A 19,493-nucleotide genomic window follows, 5' to 3' on the forward strand; every position below is an offset into this window, starting at 1 on the left:
GTGACTCCAAACACCCCCTCACTGTGATGGAAGGCAACAAAACTTCCACTCTCTTCCCCCCACGCCCACGGACAGGCAGCTCGACCCCTACCGAGGCGACCGACACGCACAGCCCCCGCAAGGGGATGGAAGGCCCCGCGGCCGAGCCGCACCGGGCACTGAAACGTCCCGCGGCCGGGCTGCGCCGGCGATATTAAGTCCAGCGGCCGAGCCGCGTCGGGCGATGGAAGGCCCCGCGGGCGATGGAAGGCCCCGCGGCCGAGCCGCACCGGCCACTGAAACGTCCCGCGGCCGAGCCGCGCCGGCGATGTTAAGTCCAGCGGCCGAGCTGCACCGGGCGATGGAAGGCCCCGCGGCCATGCCGGGCGCTAAACCGTTCCGCGGCCGAGCCGCGCCAGGCGATGGAAGGCCCCGCGGCCGAGCCGCACCGAGCGCTGAAACGTCCCGCGGCCGTACAGGGAGATGGAAGGCCCCGCGGCCGAGCCGCACCGAGCGCTGAAACGTCCCGCGGCTGTACCGGGCGATGGAAGGCCCCACGGCCGAGCCGCACCGAGCGCTGAAACGTCCCGCGGCCGTACCGGGTTGATGGAAGGCCCCGCGGCCGAGCTGCACCGGGCACTGTTAGGTCCCGCGGCCGAGCCGCGCCGGCGATGTTAAGACCAGCGGCCGAGTCGCGCCGGGCGATGGAAGGCCCCGCGGGCGATGGAAGGCCCCGCGGCCGAGCCGCGCCCCGGGGAAGAGACCTAAAAAAAGAAAGGTTTCCCCCACCCCACCCCACCCCCCACCCCACAAATGGTTATTAAGTTTGCAAATGATACTAAAATATGTGGTATCATAGGTCGTGAAGATGGTTATCAAAAACTTGACCAGCTGGGCAAATAGGCTGAGGGATGACTAATGGAGTTTAATGTAGATAAGTGTGACATGCTGCATTTTTGGAAGTCAAACCACGGCAGGATCTTCACAGGAATGGCAGGGCCCTGGGGAGTATTGTAGAGCATAGGGATCTAGGAGTGTAAGAACATTATTCCCTAAAGGCGGCGTCACAGGTAGATAGGGTGATCAAGAGCTGGCGGCCACTGTGGCGCAGCGGTAGAGTTGCTGCCTTACAGCGCTTGCAGCGCTGGAGACCTGGGTTCGAACCCGACTACAGGTGCTGTCTATATGGAGTTTGTATGTTCTCCCCGTGACTGCATGGGTTTTCTCTGAGATCTTCGGTTTCCTCCCACACTCCAAAGACGTACAGGCATGTAGGTTAATTGGCTTGGTGTATGTGTAAATTGTCTCTAGTTTGTGTAGAAAAGTATTAATGTGCAGGGATCGTTGGTCGGTGCGGACTCGGTGGGCCGAAGGGCCTGTTTCCGTGCGGTTTCTCTAAACTAAACTAAGGTTTTCAGTACATTGGTCTTCAGTGATAATATTGTATCAAACTTGGGATGTAATGTTGCAGTTGATGCGGTCACATTTGGAGTATTGTGTTCAGTTTTTAATCACTGCTCTAGGAAGAATGTCAGTAAGCTGGAAAGAGTGCAGAGAAGATTTACAAGGATGTTGCTAGGACTTGAGCGCCTAAGCTACAAGAGGTTGAGGAGCACAGGCTGAGGGCTGAACTTATAGAGTTGGATAAAATCATGAGGTGAATAGATAGGGTGAATGCATGGAGTCTTTTAACCAGAATAGGGTAATCAAGAACCAGAGGACTTAGGTTTAAAGTGTAAAGGGAAGGATTTAATAGGAACCTGAAGGGCAACTATTTCACAATGTGTGGGGTATATGGAGCGAGCTGCCAGAGGAAGTCGTTGAGACGGGTACAATAACTACATTTGAAAAATATTTGAACAAGTATATGGATAGGAAAGCTTGGAGGGATGTGGGCCAAACGCAGTCAGGTACAACTAATATAGATGGGACATGATGGCCGGTGTGCGCTAGTTGGGCCAAAGGGCTTGTTTCCATGCTGTAAGACTCTATGACAATTTGACTGAGAATTTTATTATGCACATTCAGTGAAGCTAAGGAAATGGTTGGATAATCTGTCAATAAATAATGCAACTTCATAATGCTTTCTTAACTGCTTTCTTAAAAGACTGTTCACAAAACTTGTAGAGTTACCATTGCAAATTTCTGCGAGTCTGTAAATTGTGGAATTTACTGCCAAAAATCTGCACTATTGAGCTTTCAATTACCAGAGCAGAATGGTCCGTTTAATATGTCTTGCTTTGGAACTTGGGTGAGAACTGAGATAAACAACTTAAGAGCAATTTTTCAGATTTCAGTCTTGCTGTTATGATCCTGCCAACCATTTAATATTCTGTATATTATACATTATGGTTCAAGTCCACATGCAGGAGAATACATTTGGGTTACGTCCTGTGTATCAGTTTCAGAATGTGGGTTGTCATACCGCAGATGACGACTGTTCAGCCCAATGAGTCTGTGGTGGTATTGAGACATATTCAGATTTTGCCAGAATTTGAATGAACTCATTAATGAAAGCCTTGATTTTAAAATGACCATGAATTAAATAATGCACTCAAACTGACTAATCCTTACTGTTTGTGCCATGCATTTTTGTTTACTGTTGATGCGTAGAGTCGTTATTCATTACGGCCTTATTGCCTCTTTGTAGATATCTGTAATAATTGCTATCTGCCTAACTATGTTCATAAGGGCTAATCAAACTGTGTTGGTTGCTTTATATCCATTTTTTGTATTGAATAAATGTAATACATCATTGGTTTCAGTGGGAGAGAAAGTTTATTTCAATGTTGCATTAGATTTATCATAACTCCTGAGTGATGTTTTTCTTCCCCTATGGATAGGGCTTTTATCCCTCTGGAAAGCAATGATGTATTCTCTGTTTATTTTGTACTAACTGTTGAGATTTGTGTCCTTGCAGCTGTTCTTGGAAGCTCTGCCTGAGGATAAAAAGCAGTGGCTTAATAAAATAGCAGAATTAAGATCTCACTATGAACATATAAAAGAAATTGTAAGTGATTTTTATATATTATTTTCATTAACTACATGCATAATTCTTACAAAAAAGCACTAATGGTATTTTTATTTAACAACAGCATATCACAAACCCTCGGAAAGCCGCTGGACAGCAAGATCTGATTGTCAATAACCCACTTTCACAGGATGAAGGGGTAAGCATACTAGGATTTATTTCGCTGTAAAATTTCCTGATGAATTATGGTTTACCCTTTATTACCCATTCCAGTTACTAAATGCAAATAACATGTAATCTTTGGTTAATGCATTAATCTGCCATTTCATTGTTTTGTGCAAAACTACCTGCACCTTGCTTCTTGTAATGTAAAACCCCACTCAATTGAATTGCTGACTTATATTCATTGTTATATGTTAAAAGTTAATCGCTGATTGAATTTCATTCTCAAGCCACAAACTGAGATGGAAAAAGATTCTATTCAATGAACGTTGTGTCTAATTACATTTCTTATTTTCCTCCCATCAAATTTAATGTAGGCAATTTAAGCTGAGCTAGTAGGACAGCATCAAGACAGCCTTCACTTACCTCTGTAATATCGCCCAACTCCATCACTTCAATCTCTGCCGAAAGCCTCAGCAATAACTTTGTTGTCCCCAAACTGATTGTCCACTTGGTTTCTCTTCTACTTCCAAGAACATGAACTCATTGAAACATATAGATCCTTTATGCTCTGTGTTGCATTAAATACCATTCAGTCATGCACTCTGTCTGGCCACCTGCATTACTCCATTCTATTTCACTGGTAGCTGTAGATAACACCGAAGCACAGAAATTTGCTCCATAAGACACTCTGCTTATTTATCTAAAATTAGTCTTTAAAACTTATTGCTTTAAATAAGAATAAAGCAATTTGTCATTTATGTTGTGCTTTATGTAAGGGTATTAGTCATAAAGTCACACAGCATGGAAATTGGCCACCAAGTGCCTCATCTAATCTGGTCCCATTTACCTGCATTTGACCATATCCCTCTATAAACCTTTCGTATCCATGTCCCTGTCCAAATGTCTTTTAAATTTGCAAGTATTGTACCTGCCTCAACTACATTGGCTGCTCATTTCATATACCCATCACCCTCTGTGTGAAAAGGTTGCCCCTCGAGTTCTTACTAAATCCTTCTCCTCTCACCTTAACGTATGACCTCTATTTCTTAATTCTCCTACCCTGGGGAAAAAGACAGTGCACTCACCTTATCAATTCCCCTCATAATTTTGTATACCTCTATAAGATCATCTTTCAATGTCCTGTGCACCAGGGAATAAAGTCTCCGTAGAGCTATGGCCCTCCAGGCAACATCCACATAGATCTTCTGTGCACCTTTCCAGCTAAATGGCATATTTGCTATAGCACTATGATCAAAAGTGATCACAATACTCCAAGTGCTCCTCACCAACGTCTGGCACAACTGTAACATTATGTCCCAATTTTTCTATACAGTTCCCTGACTAATGAAGGCCAATATACCAAAAGGTTTCTTCGCTGCCTTGTCTGCCAGTGACGCCACTTTCAGGAGGCAATTTACTTGTACTCCTATATTTTTCTGCTCTACAGCACCCCCACTGCCGTTCACTGGGAGCCCTGCCCTGGTTAGACTTCCATGAGCCATTTCAAGGCCCACTTGCCCAACTGATTGAGATCCTGAGAGAGGTGCTACATCTACTCTCTGCTTACTACCATAAAGCCAATTATATATCCAGTTTTCGCAAGTTATATATATAGATCTCTTCCTGGATCCCATGTGATCTATTCTTCCAGAGCAGACTATCAAAGGCCAACCTGAAGTCCATACAAAACTACATCCCTGCCCTCCTCAACCTTGTTGGTTACTTCTTCAAAAATTTCAATCAAATTTGTGAGATACGATTCTTCACACGCAAAACCATGCTGACGATCGCTCACACGCAAAACCATGCTGACGATCGCTAATGAACCTCTGTCTTTCCAAATGCATGTATATTTTATACCTCTGAATCCTCACCAGTAACTTTCCTACTACAGACGTTACTCTTACTGGTTTATAGTTCCCAGGTTTTTCTTTGTAACCCTTCTTAAATAGATACATGACTTTAGCCACCCTCCAAGATTTCAGGACCCCACCGGTGTCTAATGGTGATTCAAAAATCTCAGCCAGGGCTCCTGCAATTTCTTGGCTAGCTTACACAGGGTCAGTGGATGTATCTGATCAGGCCTGAGCGATTTATCTACCTTCACAATCCTTAGTCCTGCACCTCCTTAACTGTAATACAAACTGTCCTCAAGACATCTCCATTAACTATTTCAGTTAACAATATTGATGGGACTTCTCTGAGAGCTGGCATGGACTTGATGAGTGAAATGGCCTCTTGCATTATAAGCCAATAAGGGTGTTGCCAGTTGAGTTCAAGATGTACATCTCTTCTCGATAACATACTTATTGTGATCCCGAGCAACAATGACGTGGCAGCTGTGATCTTTGTGGGCAGCTGCCATTGGTAATCGCACAGCTTGCTTTTTAATGTGCCAAAATAAGGGAAAAGCACCTTTAATGTTTTTTTAAAGAGGTAAATGCCACTCATTTAGTGGCTTCTTCTTTTGCTGGTCTCCCGATTAAGGCAAAACGATCAGATTTAGCACACCAGAAATGGGTGAAATCCAGGCAGTTATGTTTCCATGTTTTAAATCTTTGTGCAACTTTGGATTTCTTCTTTGTCAATACTTGCAAACATTTGTAGATTTGCAATTTTTATTAACAATGATTATCTGTGTACTTTGCACCAAAGAGATTTTCTTCAATTGTAGGCTTTTATTTACAATTGTAATTCCGGTGAAAATTAAGAGAATCATTTAATGGAATTGTGCACCCATCAGAGTGCAGCATCTGCCAGGAGTGCATGTGAGCATTTTGGGCAGAGGTCAATGAGTCCTCTTGGTTTTTCCATCCATTTGAATTGAGCCACTTCACCCAAATGCCTGATATGCACTTCAGACAGTAAAGCTCTCTGCTCGAAGTGTCAACTTACAAAAACGTACCTTTGTATGACAGTTATTGTGCACACAGGATGCCAGCTGCAGCTCATTCTTTTTCTAGAATGCCTACTCCCTTTTTAATTCATCCTCAACCGTCTATTATTCTGCATTTTATTTTTAGTGACATTTTTCTGCAAATTGAATAAAGATTGCATGCTATATAACAGCTAATGTAGAATGATCAAAATCTTTGAGCAAAAAATTTAAAAGGTACGGTTTTGTAAAATGAATTATAAAACCTTCTGTCATCTTCTGCCCACTTTCCTTGAAATTAAACATTGTTAACTTGTATTGATATGGATTTGTAAACTGTATTTTTAAATCGACAATCATTTTTGTGCATCATGAGCAGTGTTACAATAGAGCCAATCTTGTACATCTGTTGCATTATGCTATATCCTTGAGGAAATAATGTGATTAGATAAAAGATTTCATAAATGCTGCAAGGTATAAAACTATGGAGGTGTACAAAAGGGCAAATGGAAAGGGCTACATTAAGTAATTAAATGATCGAGTAAACATTTTGTTGCTGCTTTTAGGTTTTTTGAAGATTTATTGTTTGTTATTGTCTTTTTATGTAGAGTCTTTGGAACAAGTTTTTTCAGGATAAAGAACTTCGAGCAATGATTCAGCAAGATGTGACAAGAACGTATGTGTACAATTAATGTTTAGTGTTTCCATTAAATATTAGTGTTTCCGTTCAAAATATTAGTTTCAATAAATTCGTGATTATTTTTGTGAAATGACATATGTGTACAATTGACCACTGCCTATTTTAAAAAACCCAATAATTTCCAAATAGAACTTTATACATTCCCGTATATATTTTAGAAACATTAAATCATGTTACTTCCTCAAATTTATGAAGAATTTATTATTGAAATTTACATGGCATGGCCTATGCTTTGATGACCTTTGTCCTTATTTCTAAATTTCTGTTTTTTCTCATTTTTTTTAACTACATGCTGCAATTTTTTATAAGCAGTTAAAAAGGATAGTTTGGGTGCATTTGGCTGTTTTAATTAGTATGTAGTAGCTCAGTTTTGTTAGGACAAACAAGATTTTAGCACTCTTTTAATTATTTTCATGGTAGCAGTTGTATCGAATCACTTAGTGGAAGTAGTATTACATCTTCAATACTAGACTGAAAGTTAAAATTACCCAACCACCTGCCTAAATCCAATTTAAGGCTTTGATGTGTTTTTTTGTGTTAAAAATATAATGTGGACTTAATCAGACTAGTTCCTGGTCTGCTTTTGAGCTTCAATAAGGCATGATGTTACCATGTTCAAGATTCAAGTGTGTGTGGAAATTTTAAACTCACTGCCCAATCTCCAGTGGTGTTTTCCTGGATTTGCTGCACACAGAATCCAGAGGATGAAAGCTAATTTGGTACAGTTCCTCTAACCTATTCTACAGAATTCACTGTTCCCAATGTGGCTGCTCGATATTGGTGAGACCACGCATAGGATAGATGACCATTTTGCCGAAGATTGCACTCGGTCTACCAAGACCTGTTGGAATTCTTGTTTGCTAACCATTTTTACTCCCCGTCCCATGCCAATTTTTTTGTCCGTTTGGGTAGCTTAAAACCCAGTGATATGAAAATGGAATTCTCCAAATGAGGTAACTAAACTACAGACCCTCTCCCCCCCCCCCCTCTCTTCTGTGCCCCACCTGGATGCACACCCATTTCTCCCTTTGCCTAATGACAGGGATGGGCAAAAATGAATCAAAAGATATTTCAGATGTGATCTTCAAGTTGTGAAAATCATGGTATAAATCCTGTTCTTAAAAAAAAAAGAGGCAATACATATGCCTAAAAAGGAATAAACTTAGGAGTGTAGAATCAGCCAAGGTGAATGTTATTGATTTGGAAGAGAACCAGTTAATGGGATAGTACAATCACCTTAGAGAGTCATAGTCATACAGCATGGAAGCAGGCCCTTTGGACCAATTCGTCCATGCTGACCAAGATGTCCTGTCTAAGCTGGCCGCATTTGCCTGCATTTGGTCCATACCCCTCTAAACCTTTCATATCCATGTACCTGTCCAAGTATCCTTTAAATGTTGTTATTGTACTTGCCTCAACTACCTCCGCTGGCAGCTTATTCAAATACCCACCACCTTCTAAGTAAAACGGTTGCCCCTCAGATTCCTGTTACATCTTTTCCATCTCACCTTAAATCTATGTCCTCTGCTTCTTGATTCCCCTACCCAAGGTAAAATACTCTGTGCATTCACCTTTTCAATTCCCCTGATTGTTTTTCCACTGTGCTGAAGATGAAAGCCAACAATTGCAGGGGACTGACCGCTAAGATCCCAGTCGCTCGCATCACCTCTTGTGGCTGGTGGTGTAAGCTGCTGCCTCTCCCGCTCTTTGATTGTACAGTATTTCCAGCCTAGAGAGTCCGCCATGGTAACAAGCTTAATAGCAGTCATTGGCCATTGAGACATGCGGCCAAACAAAGAGATGGAGAAACAGCAGCTTCCATCACATCCAGTGAGTGGCAATGAAAAAGAAAGTTGGATTCATGTGGTTTGCCAACACATAGACTAGCCGCTGCCAGACTCCACCAATGCACTGCACTCACTGTGCTGGCCAGAGTACATCCCCGAGCCACGTGTCATTACTGAGCACCAGCCTCAACTCATCCCAGGCCGTCCAACACCAGCCTTGAGAAGCAGATGCTCCACATCAAGGCAAGGAGTGATACATTGCTGGAATTGCACCAGGTTCCTGGCATAGCAGTATTGACAGAAACACATTGCACTTCATACAATGCTATAATGATTCCCTTTAGCACTGATTTCATTAGCACTTTCCTTCCTGGAAATGCATCCTGGTGTGTTGAGCAAGTAGTGAATAACAAAAGGTATGTCTGGAGCAGTTATAGATGGAAGAAGCTGAATACTTATCTGAAATTGCCAGAAGGGAAAAAAGAAAACTAAAAATGGGAAATAAGGAAACTAGAATTGCATTTTTTTGAAATTTTCAAATGCTCATCATCGAGTCCAGAAAATTGTAATGTGCTTTGTGTCAGGAGAGAGGGTGTCAATGCTTCAATTTAGATTATTTTCCTGGAAAATGGTAGAAAACCAGAAATAAAAATCAGACTATTCTTCCTCTTTCCCGGCTCTGACGAGCAATCTTTGACCTGAAGGGTTAACTCTATTTCTTCAGATGCTGCCTGGCTAGCTGAATAGTTTAAAACATTTTCTGTTTTTGTTTCAGATTTCCTGCAACTGCAGGTTTTTTTTAAATTTTCAGAGCATGGATGTTCTATACTGATCATTAATTTCTTCCAACAATGCCTGTGCCGAACATGTTGGCAAGACCAACTCATATCTGCCTACATATATTCCATTCCCTCCATATCCATATGGCTATCCAAAACTCTCTTCAATACCACTATCAATTCTGCCTCAACCACCACCAGTGCAGTACGTTACAGGCATTTATCACCCTCTGTAAAACTTTCCCCGCACATATTCTTTTAACTTTGCCTCTCTTACCTTAAAGCTAAGCCCTCTAGTATTTGACTTCTCCATCCTGGAAAAAAAGTTCTGACCCTCTATGCGTAGGAAGGTACTGCAGATGCTGGTTTACACTGAAGATCGACACAAAATGCTGGAGTGACTCAGGGGATCAGGTAGACAATAGACAATAGGTGCAGGAGTAGGCCATTCGGCCCTTCGAGCCAGCACTGCCATTCAACGTGATCATGGCTGATCATTCACAATCAGTACCCCGTTCCTGCCTTCTCCCCGTACCCCCGACTCCGCTATCTTTAAGAGCTCTATCTAGCTCTCTCTTGAAAGCATCCAGAGAATTGGCCTCCACTGCCTTATGAGGCAGAGAATTCCACAGATTTACAACTCTGACTGAAAAAGTTTTTCCTCATCTCCGTTCTAAATGGCCTACCCCTTATTCTTAAACTGTGGCCCCTAGTTTTGGACTCCCCCAACATTGGGAACATGTTTCCTGCCTCTAACGTGTCCAATCCCTTAATAATCTTATATGCTTCAATAAGATCCCCTCTCATCCTTCTAAATTGCAGCGTATACAAGCCTAATCGCTCCAGTCTTTCAGCATACGACAGTCGCGCCATTCCAGGAATTAACCTAGTAAACCTACGCTGCACGCCCTCAATAGCAAGAATATCCTTCCTCAAATTTGGAGACCAAAACTGCACACAGTACTCCAGGTGCGGTCTCACTAGGGCCCTGTTCAACTGCAGAAGGACCTCTTTGCTCCTATACTCAACTCCTCTTGTTATGAAGGCCAACATTCCACCACCGATGTCAGACTAACTGGTCTATAATTTCCTGTTTTCTCACTCCCTCCTTTCTTAAAAAATGGGATAACATTAAGCTACCTTCCAATCCGCAGGAACTGATCCTGAATCTATAGAACATTGGAAAATGATCACCAATGCGTCCACGATTTCTAGAGCCACTTCCTTGAGTACTCTGGGATGCAGACCATCAGGCCCTGGGGATTCATCAGCCTTCAGTCCCATCAATCTACCCAACACCATTTCCTGCCTAATGTGAATTTCCTTCAGTTCCTCCGACACCCTAGGACATCTGGGAGATTTTTGGTGTCTTCCTTAGTGAAGACAGATCCAAAGTACCTGTTCAACTCGGGGAATCAAGAACCACGTTTAAGGTGTGGGGGGAAAGATTTAATGGGAACCTGAGAGGCAACTTTTTTTACACAAAGGCTGGTGGTTATATGTAACCAACTGCCACAGGAGGTGGGTGTGGCAGGTACTACCATAATGTTTAAGGACATTTGGACAGGTACATGGATGGGATTATTTTAGGATATGGGCCAAACACAGGCCGGTGAGGCATGTTGGTGAGCATGGGCAAGCTGGGCCAAAGGGCCGGTTGGCATCCTGTATGACTTCTATGACCCAACGTGACTTGTGGGCAGGTAGTGTGAGGGATCAGGAAATGATTAGATTGCAGAATACCTAGTAATGATCTTCCAACCCAGATGTTAATCTGGCAGCTTCAGTGGTTAACTGGTTGATGATGGTTGCAAATTTAGCATCACCAGTACCCATGCAAGGTGGCACCATTTGCCTGTCTGTGATTGGAGACTATCGTCAACCTAAATCTGGTGGTGTGCTATGCTTGGTGTTTTCCCTGTCTTTGTTTCTTAGTCTGGCAGGAGCTACTTTATTATTATTGGAGCTGTCAATAAAGCAGAGCATGGAAGAGCTGCTAATGGACAACCCTGTTACAAATATTGAGAGAAACACACTGATGAATCAACTGAAGTTAGTTGGTTCAAACTATGACCCAGTGAAAATCGTACAGCTGTGCTATTTGCTGAATATTAACAATCACATATTTTCCTCTCTGTCTGATATGACTCCAGACGTTAGAGAGTTCTCTCTATTACCCGTAATGGTATTGGTTTTGCTTGAACACAAGTTCCATAATCAGCCAGCTACTCCCTCCCCTAATTTGGAATTCAATTCATACATCCATGTATAAATCAAAGCTGTGTCTGAGTTAAAAGGTTTGACGGTTGGCAAACAGGTTACTTGAAACTAGGTGTCACTGCTGTAGATAATATTTATTTTTCCCGGCTTGTTATTGATGATTGGAAGAGGCTTACAGGGCCTAATTAATTTTTTTTTGTGGATTTCCCAGGCAGGTTTTAATTGTGCATAATCTTCCAATTGTTTCTGGATGCAAACGAACTAGAGAATAACACATGTGACGGCCATGTTAAAGATGTATGTCAGGGCTCGTCTTGCAACTGCAGATCCATCAATTTAATCAGAGTTGGGGAAGCTTTTGGAAACATGATAAATTAACGTACACTTGGAAATATTTTAGTTAATAAAGGAAAGCTATAACAGGTCTGTTAAAGACTAATCACAATCATAATTTTTAATGTAGTAGCAGACAGGATTGAGGAAGGGAATGTAGTTGATTTCAGCTGGATGGATTTCTAGAAGACATTTGACATCCACACATCAACAGAATGTTTGTAAAATTAAGGTCCATAAAATAAATAGGTCATTAAAAAAATATGACCGTGATTTGTCAGACCTGATTTGCCCGTAACAAATCAGTCATAGCTTTCCTTTATTAACGAAAATATCTCCAAGCAGCAACATGGATTAAAGAATCTTCTATTGCTAGGTCAAATAATGCCGTTACAACAGAGAGCAGAGTGTGGTGGTAACCCGTTGTTTCCCCAGAGGTTATATGTACCCGTGGAGTTGACACTGTTGCGTTTTTTAATGTAAATAACTTTGATGTGTATGTGTACAGTACAATTTTGAAGTTGCAGGTAACACAAAATTTGGAGGTGTGATAAACATTGAAAAGGATGTAACAATACAAAGCCGGCAGTTAGTTAGGCTGGCAGACTGTGCTAACAAATGACCGATAAAATATAATAGAAGTGTAAAGTGTAACAATAGACAATAGGTGCAGGAGTAGGTCATTCGGCCCTTCGAGCCAGCACCACCTTTCAATGTGATCATGGCTGATCATTCTCAATCAGTACCCCGTTCCTGCCTTCTCCCCATACCTCCTGACTCCGCTATCCTTAAGAGCTCTATCAAGCTCTCTCTTGAATGCATTCAGAGAATTGGCCTCCACTGCCTTCTGAGGCAAAGAATTCCACAGATTTACAACTCTCTGACTGAAAAAGTTTTTCCTCATCTCTGTTCTAAATGACCTACCCCTTATTCTTAAACTGTGGCCCCTTGTTCATTGGGAACATGTTTCCTGCCTCCAACGTGTCCAACCCCTTAATAATCTGATACGTTTCGATAAGATCCCCTCTCATCCTTCTAAATTCCAGTGTACACAAGCCTAGTCGCTCCAGCCTTTCAACATATGACAGTCCCGCCATTCCGGGAATTAACCTAGTAAACCTACGCTGCACGCCCTCAATAGCAAGAATATCTTTCCTCAAATTTGGAGACCAAAACTGCACACAGTACTCCAAGTGCGGTCTCACTAGGGCCCTGTACAACTGCAGAAGGACCTCTTTGCTCGTATACTCAACTCCTCTTGTTATGAAGGCCAACATTCCATTGGCTTTCTTCACTGCCTGCTATACCTGCATGCTTCCTTTCAGTGACTGATGCACTAGGACACCCAGATCTCGTTGTGTGTCCCCTTTTCCTAACTTGACACCATTCAGATAATAATCTGCCTTCTTATTCTTACCACCAAAGTGGATAACCTCACACTTATCCACATTAAACTGCATCTGCCATGCATCCTCCCACTCACACAACCTGTGGTTATGTATGATTTGGAAATTGCAGTCTGCAAGGGAAATGGAAACTGAGTTTAGATGTAGAAACAAAGAACTGCAGATACTGGTTTATACCAAAGATAGTCACAAAGTGCTGAACTAACTCAACAGGTCAGGCGGTATCTCTGGAGGTAAAAGGATGGGTGGCGTTTTGGGCCGGGACTCTTCGTTAGACCCAACCCGAAACGTCACCCATCCTTTTTCTTCAGAGATTCTGCCTGCCCGCTGAGTTACTCCAACAATTTGTATCTATCTTTGGAAATTGTGCCTGTCAGGGTTATTAAAAGGTAATTGGATAAGCGCTTGAGAAAAAATAAATTGTTACGAGGAAAGAACAATGCTATGGAAAAGACTATGAAAAGGCAAAAGAATTGCAGGTGCTGGGAATAAGAAATAAAAGCAGAAAATACTGGAGCTGCTCAAACCGCACCTGAAGAGAAAGAGAAACAGTTAAGCTCTCAGGTCAGTGAAATGGATCAGATACAAGGCTCCTCAGTGATGCTAGTTTAATTTTTCAATTAAAAACAACACAGAACAACAAAGTAAATAATAATCAGTTCCTTACTTTTAGCTTGTATATGCACTTGGAGCATTGCAATTTTATATTTGCATTCTCAAGCTAACAGCAATCCCCTAACTTGCTTATGCATAATTAGAAGTAACCTGTTACTCTGACAGTTATTGTATCAAATTTTTGCTGCACAGCTTGCATTTGTTGTCAACATTTTGTACTTTTTCTTGTTCATGTCAAAGTGAATTGTGTAACCATTCCCAGTCTTTTCTGTGCCCACAACATGTGACAGAGAGGGCATTTGTGTAAGTTAAGAAAGCCTCCCAATGAATGTAGGCCTAACTTGTTTTGTGCATAATGACACCATCTTATGGAATAGACTGCCATCTAGTGTGGTAAATGCTGTCATGGTGGAAATATTCAAGGAGAAGCGGATCAATTTTAAATTTAATACAAAGGAAATAGTGAATGTAATGATCAGATCTGGTCCAGATTAGGTCTTCGCTAACTCAATAAATACAGTGGGCTTTTCATGTGTCACACAATTTTAAATGCCATGGCTTAATTGAATGGCCCTTGTTGGCAAGACTGGATGTATATATCTGTGTATTGCTATATTTTAGTGGATTGCTCAGTGAACTGCAAGAAATATTGTTTTGTTGCTCTAGGGATGTCCTGCCATTGATCATAAATTAAGGTCAAATTCTGTTCACGTTATAACTGTATAAGACTTGGAGTTTAATATATAAACTATAGGTAGAGCTAAGGTAGGCAGCTTAGCTGGCACGGTTGAGCTGATGGGCTTGTTTCCCTGTTGTACAAGTCTATGACTCAATTTGTTATTGTGAATTTTTTTACTGTTGCCCAGGAAAAGTAGTTTTATAATAGCATTTTTCTATAAAAGCCATAATTGAGTTGCCTATATGAGCGCATAAACAGCGTTGTAGCTTAGAATGTACATCAAAATGGTATGCAAAATATACCAGCTTGAGTTCAATGTCTGGATTTTTTTTCCATGAACATCCTTTTTGAATTGTGGGAATTATTGTACTTCGCTATTTTTGAAGTAATGTCATGAGTTGTTAGTTGCGATACACTGGGGAGCTACATTTTGAAGGAAACCATAAACATGAAAATAGCATGAAGGACAGCATGCATTCAGTGTGAATGGGGAGTGCTGGGTGCTCATGTCTGATACAACTGACTTTAATGTTTTAAAGAGATGTCTGTAATCTACGCACCTGATTTTTTTTGTTGCTTTGAAATTCACTTACTGCTTCTTAACATTAGCTTCTATGTAGCTTTTTTTCCCTCCTATCCTACCTGTAATCCCTATATGTTTAATATACTTGAAGTCCATATGAAATCTTTACCATTCATAACTAACAAAAGCTGAAGTGGTTGTGTGATTAGGATAATCTGTTTACAATATCTTAACTGCTCACTCCCAACTGCAGGAACTCTTTCAGACACCAGCAGACACAAGCAGCAAATTAAACCATGGCTATTTGTTGCCAGGAGTTGGGTTGAGATTGAGCAGGCTAGGACTTTATTCCTTGGAGTGCAAGACGCTGAAGGGTGATTTTATAGTGATGCACAAATTCATGAGAGGAATAGATAGGGTGAAGGCACAGCATCTTTTTTTCCAGGGTAGAGGAATCAAGAATAAGAGGCATAGGTTTAAGATGAGAGGGGAAAGATTTAATAGGAACATGCAACTTTTTAAAACAGAGGTGATGGAACAAGATGCCAGAGGAAGTTGTTGAGGCAAGTATAATAAACTGCAAGCTTTGACATACAAGTTTCTGAAAGTAGTATAAAATACTGCAGATAATAGATGTATGAAATCAAAACAAATGCTGACTGGTTGGCTGAGTATTCCCAATAATTTCTGTTTTGGGTTGTGATCACTGCAATTGGCAACCTTCTAAACTCAGGAGAATATAGGCTCAATCTTCGTAACCTTCCCTTATGTGATAAACTTTCCATCGAGGAATAAATCTGGTGAAATACACTCCCCCATACACATCCTCCCTTGGTATTCCAGATGAAGTCTCACCAAGGCACTATATGATGGGAGCAAGACATTTCTACTCTAGTACTTGATCTGCTTTCAGTAAAGTTTTACTTGCTTTCCTAGTTGCATTCTTTACCCGTCTGCTGAGTTTTAGTGATTCGCATATAAAGATACCAAGGCTGATCTGAACCCCAACACCAATTATGAAAGAAAGCGCTATTTGGTTGAAACCATTGTTTGCCTTGAACTTTGGAATTCTCGTTATCTAAAATATAATGTATAATTCTATTTCATCTTTCTTAACATTTTTTCATGTTATATTACATCTACCATGTTCTTGCCTATTCATTTAACCTGTCTGTCTCTTTGAAGTTTTTCCGCATTCATCACAGAGACCACACAGCTACCCAGCTTTGTATCTTAGACTATGATCAACAACAGACATTTGACCAAAATAATCTCTGAAGCGTTTATCCTCCCCCAGAGTCCCATCCCATTCTAAGAGCATAAGGAATTAAAGGAGTAGGCTACGTGCCCCTTGTGTTCTGTTATTCCATAAAATGGTGGCTGATCATTAACCTCAGTGCTACCTACCTCCACTAAGCCCATTTTTCTTAATACCTTTCATGTCTAAAATAAGAACATAAAGCAGTACAGCACAAGAACAGACCCTTCAGCCCACAATGCCTGTGCCAAATATGATGCCAAGACTGTCACATATCTACCTGCATATAACCTATATCCCACCATTCCCTGCTGATCCATATGCCTTAAAGGTATGCCCTCTGTTATTTGATTTTTCCCATCTTTGGGAAAAAGATTCTGACAGCCTACCCTATCTATGCCTCTCATAATGTTATATACTTCTATCAGTTCTTGCCACAACTTCTGGTCTGCCAGAGAAAACAATCTAAATCTGTCCAACCTCTCCCTGTGGCTAATATCCACTAATCCAGGCATCATTCTGGTCAACCTCCTCTGCACCCTTTCCAAAGCCTCCATATTCTCTCTGTAATGGGGCGACCAGAACAGCACACAATACTCCAAATGCAGCCTAACCAAACTCCTATCAAGCTGTATTATGATTTCCTGACGCTTATACTCAATGCCACAACCTATGAAAGCATGCATACCATATGTTTTCTTTACCACCCTCTCTACTTGTGTTGCCATTTCCAGGGAGTTATTGACGGAGCCCAAGATCCATTCTGTACATCAATGCTGTTAAGGGTCATGCCATTAATTGTAAATGTTCCGCTTACATTCGCAGGCATGTGAAGTTTCCGCGGATTTCCGCGTTTTTAAAATCCATTTTCCACGGTTTTTGCATGATTTCCGCGTTTTTCACTTTGCCAAAATCGCGTTTACCAATGGAGAAATCGGATCGGAAAAAAAAAAGAAACGAAGTATAGACTTGTAATGAACACTAGGATTCTGCTAGAGGTCGCTAGGGGTTCCGTGAGAAATCCCCTGTGCCCTGGAAGTCTCCTTGAAAATGTGGCACCTTTCAAAGCAACCAATCTTGACCTCATCGGGACTTCCATGACCAATTTGTCAATTTGGCCGCTAGAGGTCACTAGGGGTTCCTCGAGAAATCCCTCTGCCCTGGAAGTCTCCCCGAAAATGTGGCACCTAGGCAGCCAATCTCGACCTCATTGGGACTTCCATGGCCAATCGGTGGGTTGAATTTGCAACCTGCGGCCGGGGCTCTGGAACTCCAGCCCAGCTGGAGCCAGCACATTTATCCCCATAGCCGGCTTCCTTGGCCGGCTCGATAAACCAGCAAAGCTCTGGAACCAAGAGTGCCAGAAAATCAGTGATGGAACTGTAATAAGTAAATATTAAATTTAAGTGCAAGATTATATAACTAAATTAATTAAGACGGGGTTATAATATAAAACACAGCAGAAAAGCCAATTCCCACCTTTTTGGGCTGATTATCAATTAATGTGCGAATTTACTTCAAAATGTTATTAGTATACAGTGACATATTCACATTATTTTGTAATGTCTGTTTTTACTTTGAAATGCACAAAAAGAGGCTTGAGGTAATTTTGTGTTTATTTTGTCCAATTTTTTGACCCCCACTGTATGCAAGCACTCGGCTCTTTTCCTCTTTTTTTTTTTAACCTCACTCACATGCCTGCATTTGTCATCCTTTTTCAACTGGCTTTATCAGCTTAACCCTCTGCTCCTAATATCATGCTTCCTATAACATGCATCTTCACTCCTCCCTGTGGTCGCTGGTTCTACATTCATATCATGAATTGGTAGAATGAGTTTGATTGTTGGACGATGATCCTAGAATATCTTGCCTCACACCATTACTGCAACGATCATATTGGTTCAAGAATGAAATCTTTAATACCTCGGGGTTTTAAATTAGGTGTTGTCAATGGCATATATATCTTGTGAGCTTTTGGTTTAAATGTGCTGTAGGTCAGGACATTAAAGTTCAACAATGAAGCTGCTTGGTTAAGTGATGTGAGCACTTGCTGTCCAGACTCAGATAATGCATACTCTCCCTTAAGTCAGGTATTCACTATATCTGGCACTCATAGTGCCCAAGTGTTTTTTCTTTCACAGGAGGTTAAAATGCATTAATTTATATGCTTAAATTGTATAGGTAATTAATTTTAATATTTGTAAATTGATTTGATAGATTTTATATTATAATTGTTTTTTTATTTTAATTACAAACTGGTTGGCTTCAAATAAAATCATACAGCCATCATGACGCAAAAAAAGGTCATCCGGCAGGATTACTGAAATTGGCCTGTACAGAGAAGAAAAAAGGAACAACATTCATTCAGATGATGTGCGTCAACAACTATTTTAATAACTGAGATGTGTCTTTCAGGTTTCCTGAAATGCAGTATTTCCAACAAGAAAGTGTGAGGCAGATCTTGACAGATATCCTGTTTTGTTATGCGAGAGAAAATGAGCAGCTGCTTTACAAGCAGGTAATGAAATACTGTACAGGTTTGGTTGAATAATTAAGCAGTTTAAAATTGGACTGTGAGAAAAAGTGTCTTGTGACATTTACTAAGAATAAATATGCATTCATTCTGGGCGTAACATTCTGTCCCTAAAGCAGTTAAGTCTGCCCCAGGTTATACATTGCATATGTTTATGTGTTGTGTTCCCATAGATTTTTACAGGTGGAACATCCATGCATTTAAATTCAATGATTTTCTCATTAATAATTATACTGTCATTGCTCATTTACATTTCTATCTACAGAGAGATATATACCTTTAAATCATAAAGCAAGATAATTATTATAATACTGTATTATTATTTAAATATCCATGCAGGCTATTAGAAATGTTAGATCTAACATTATTTGTCTTTTTTCTATGGCACCTAAAGTTGAAAATATAGATTAATTAGTATTTTTTGGCCAAGCTGGAGTTATAAGTAGTAGCAAAGTGACATAATTATTTATATGGTATATACTATGTAATATTTTAAATGTTTCAGAAACAAAAACTTGAGTCCATACTAGTTGCAATGGTATGCTAAAAGAAAGTTAAGTTGCCACTGCCAAATCTGTGTGCCTTTTTCACTGCTTAGATTTGCTGACCCATTAAAGGGATTCCATTTTTCTGGCACCCAGCACATTTTCCATAGTGGTTTTTATCGTTT

General features: G+C 40.9%; 1 protein-coding gene across 1 annotated transcript in view; it reads left to right on the forward strand.

Moving 5' to 3' along the window:
• Positions 1-19,493, forward strand: part of tbc1d5 (TBC1 domain family, member 5) — a 331,916-nt gene that overhangs the window by 168,013 nt on the left and 144,410 nt on the right. Inside the window, exons 8-11 of the mRNA XM_078418008.1 lie at positions 2,900-2,989; positions 3,075-3,149; positions 6,599-6,666; positions 18,706-18,808. Of these exons, the coding sequence (XP_078274134.1) occupies positions 2,900-2,989; positions 3,075-3,149; positions 6,599-6,666; positions 18,706-18,808 (336 nt within the window). The remainder of the gene's footprint in view (positions 1-2,899; positions 2,990-3,074; positions 3,150-6,598; positions 6,667-18,705; positions 18,809-19,493) is intronic.

The sequence above is a fragment of the Rhinoraja longicauda genome, chromosome 2 (genome assembly GCF_053455715.1).
Source record: "Rhinoraja longicauda isolate Sanriku21f chromosome 2, sRhiLon1.1, whole genome shotgun sequence".
Lineage (NCBI taxonomy): Eukaryota > Metazoa > Chordata > Chondrichthyes > Rajiformes > Arhynchobatidae > Rhinoraja > Rhinoraja longicauda.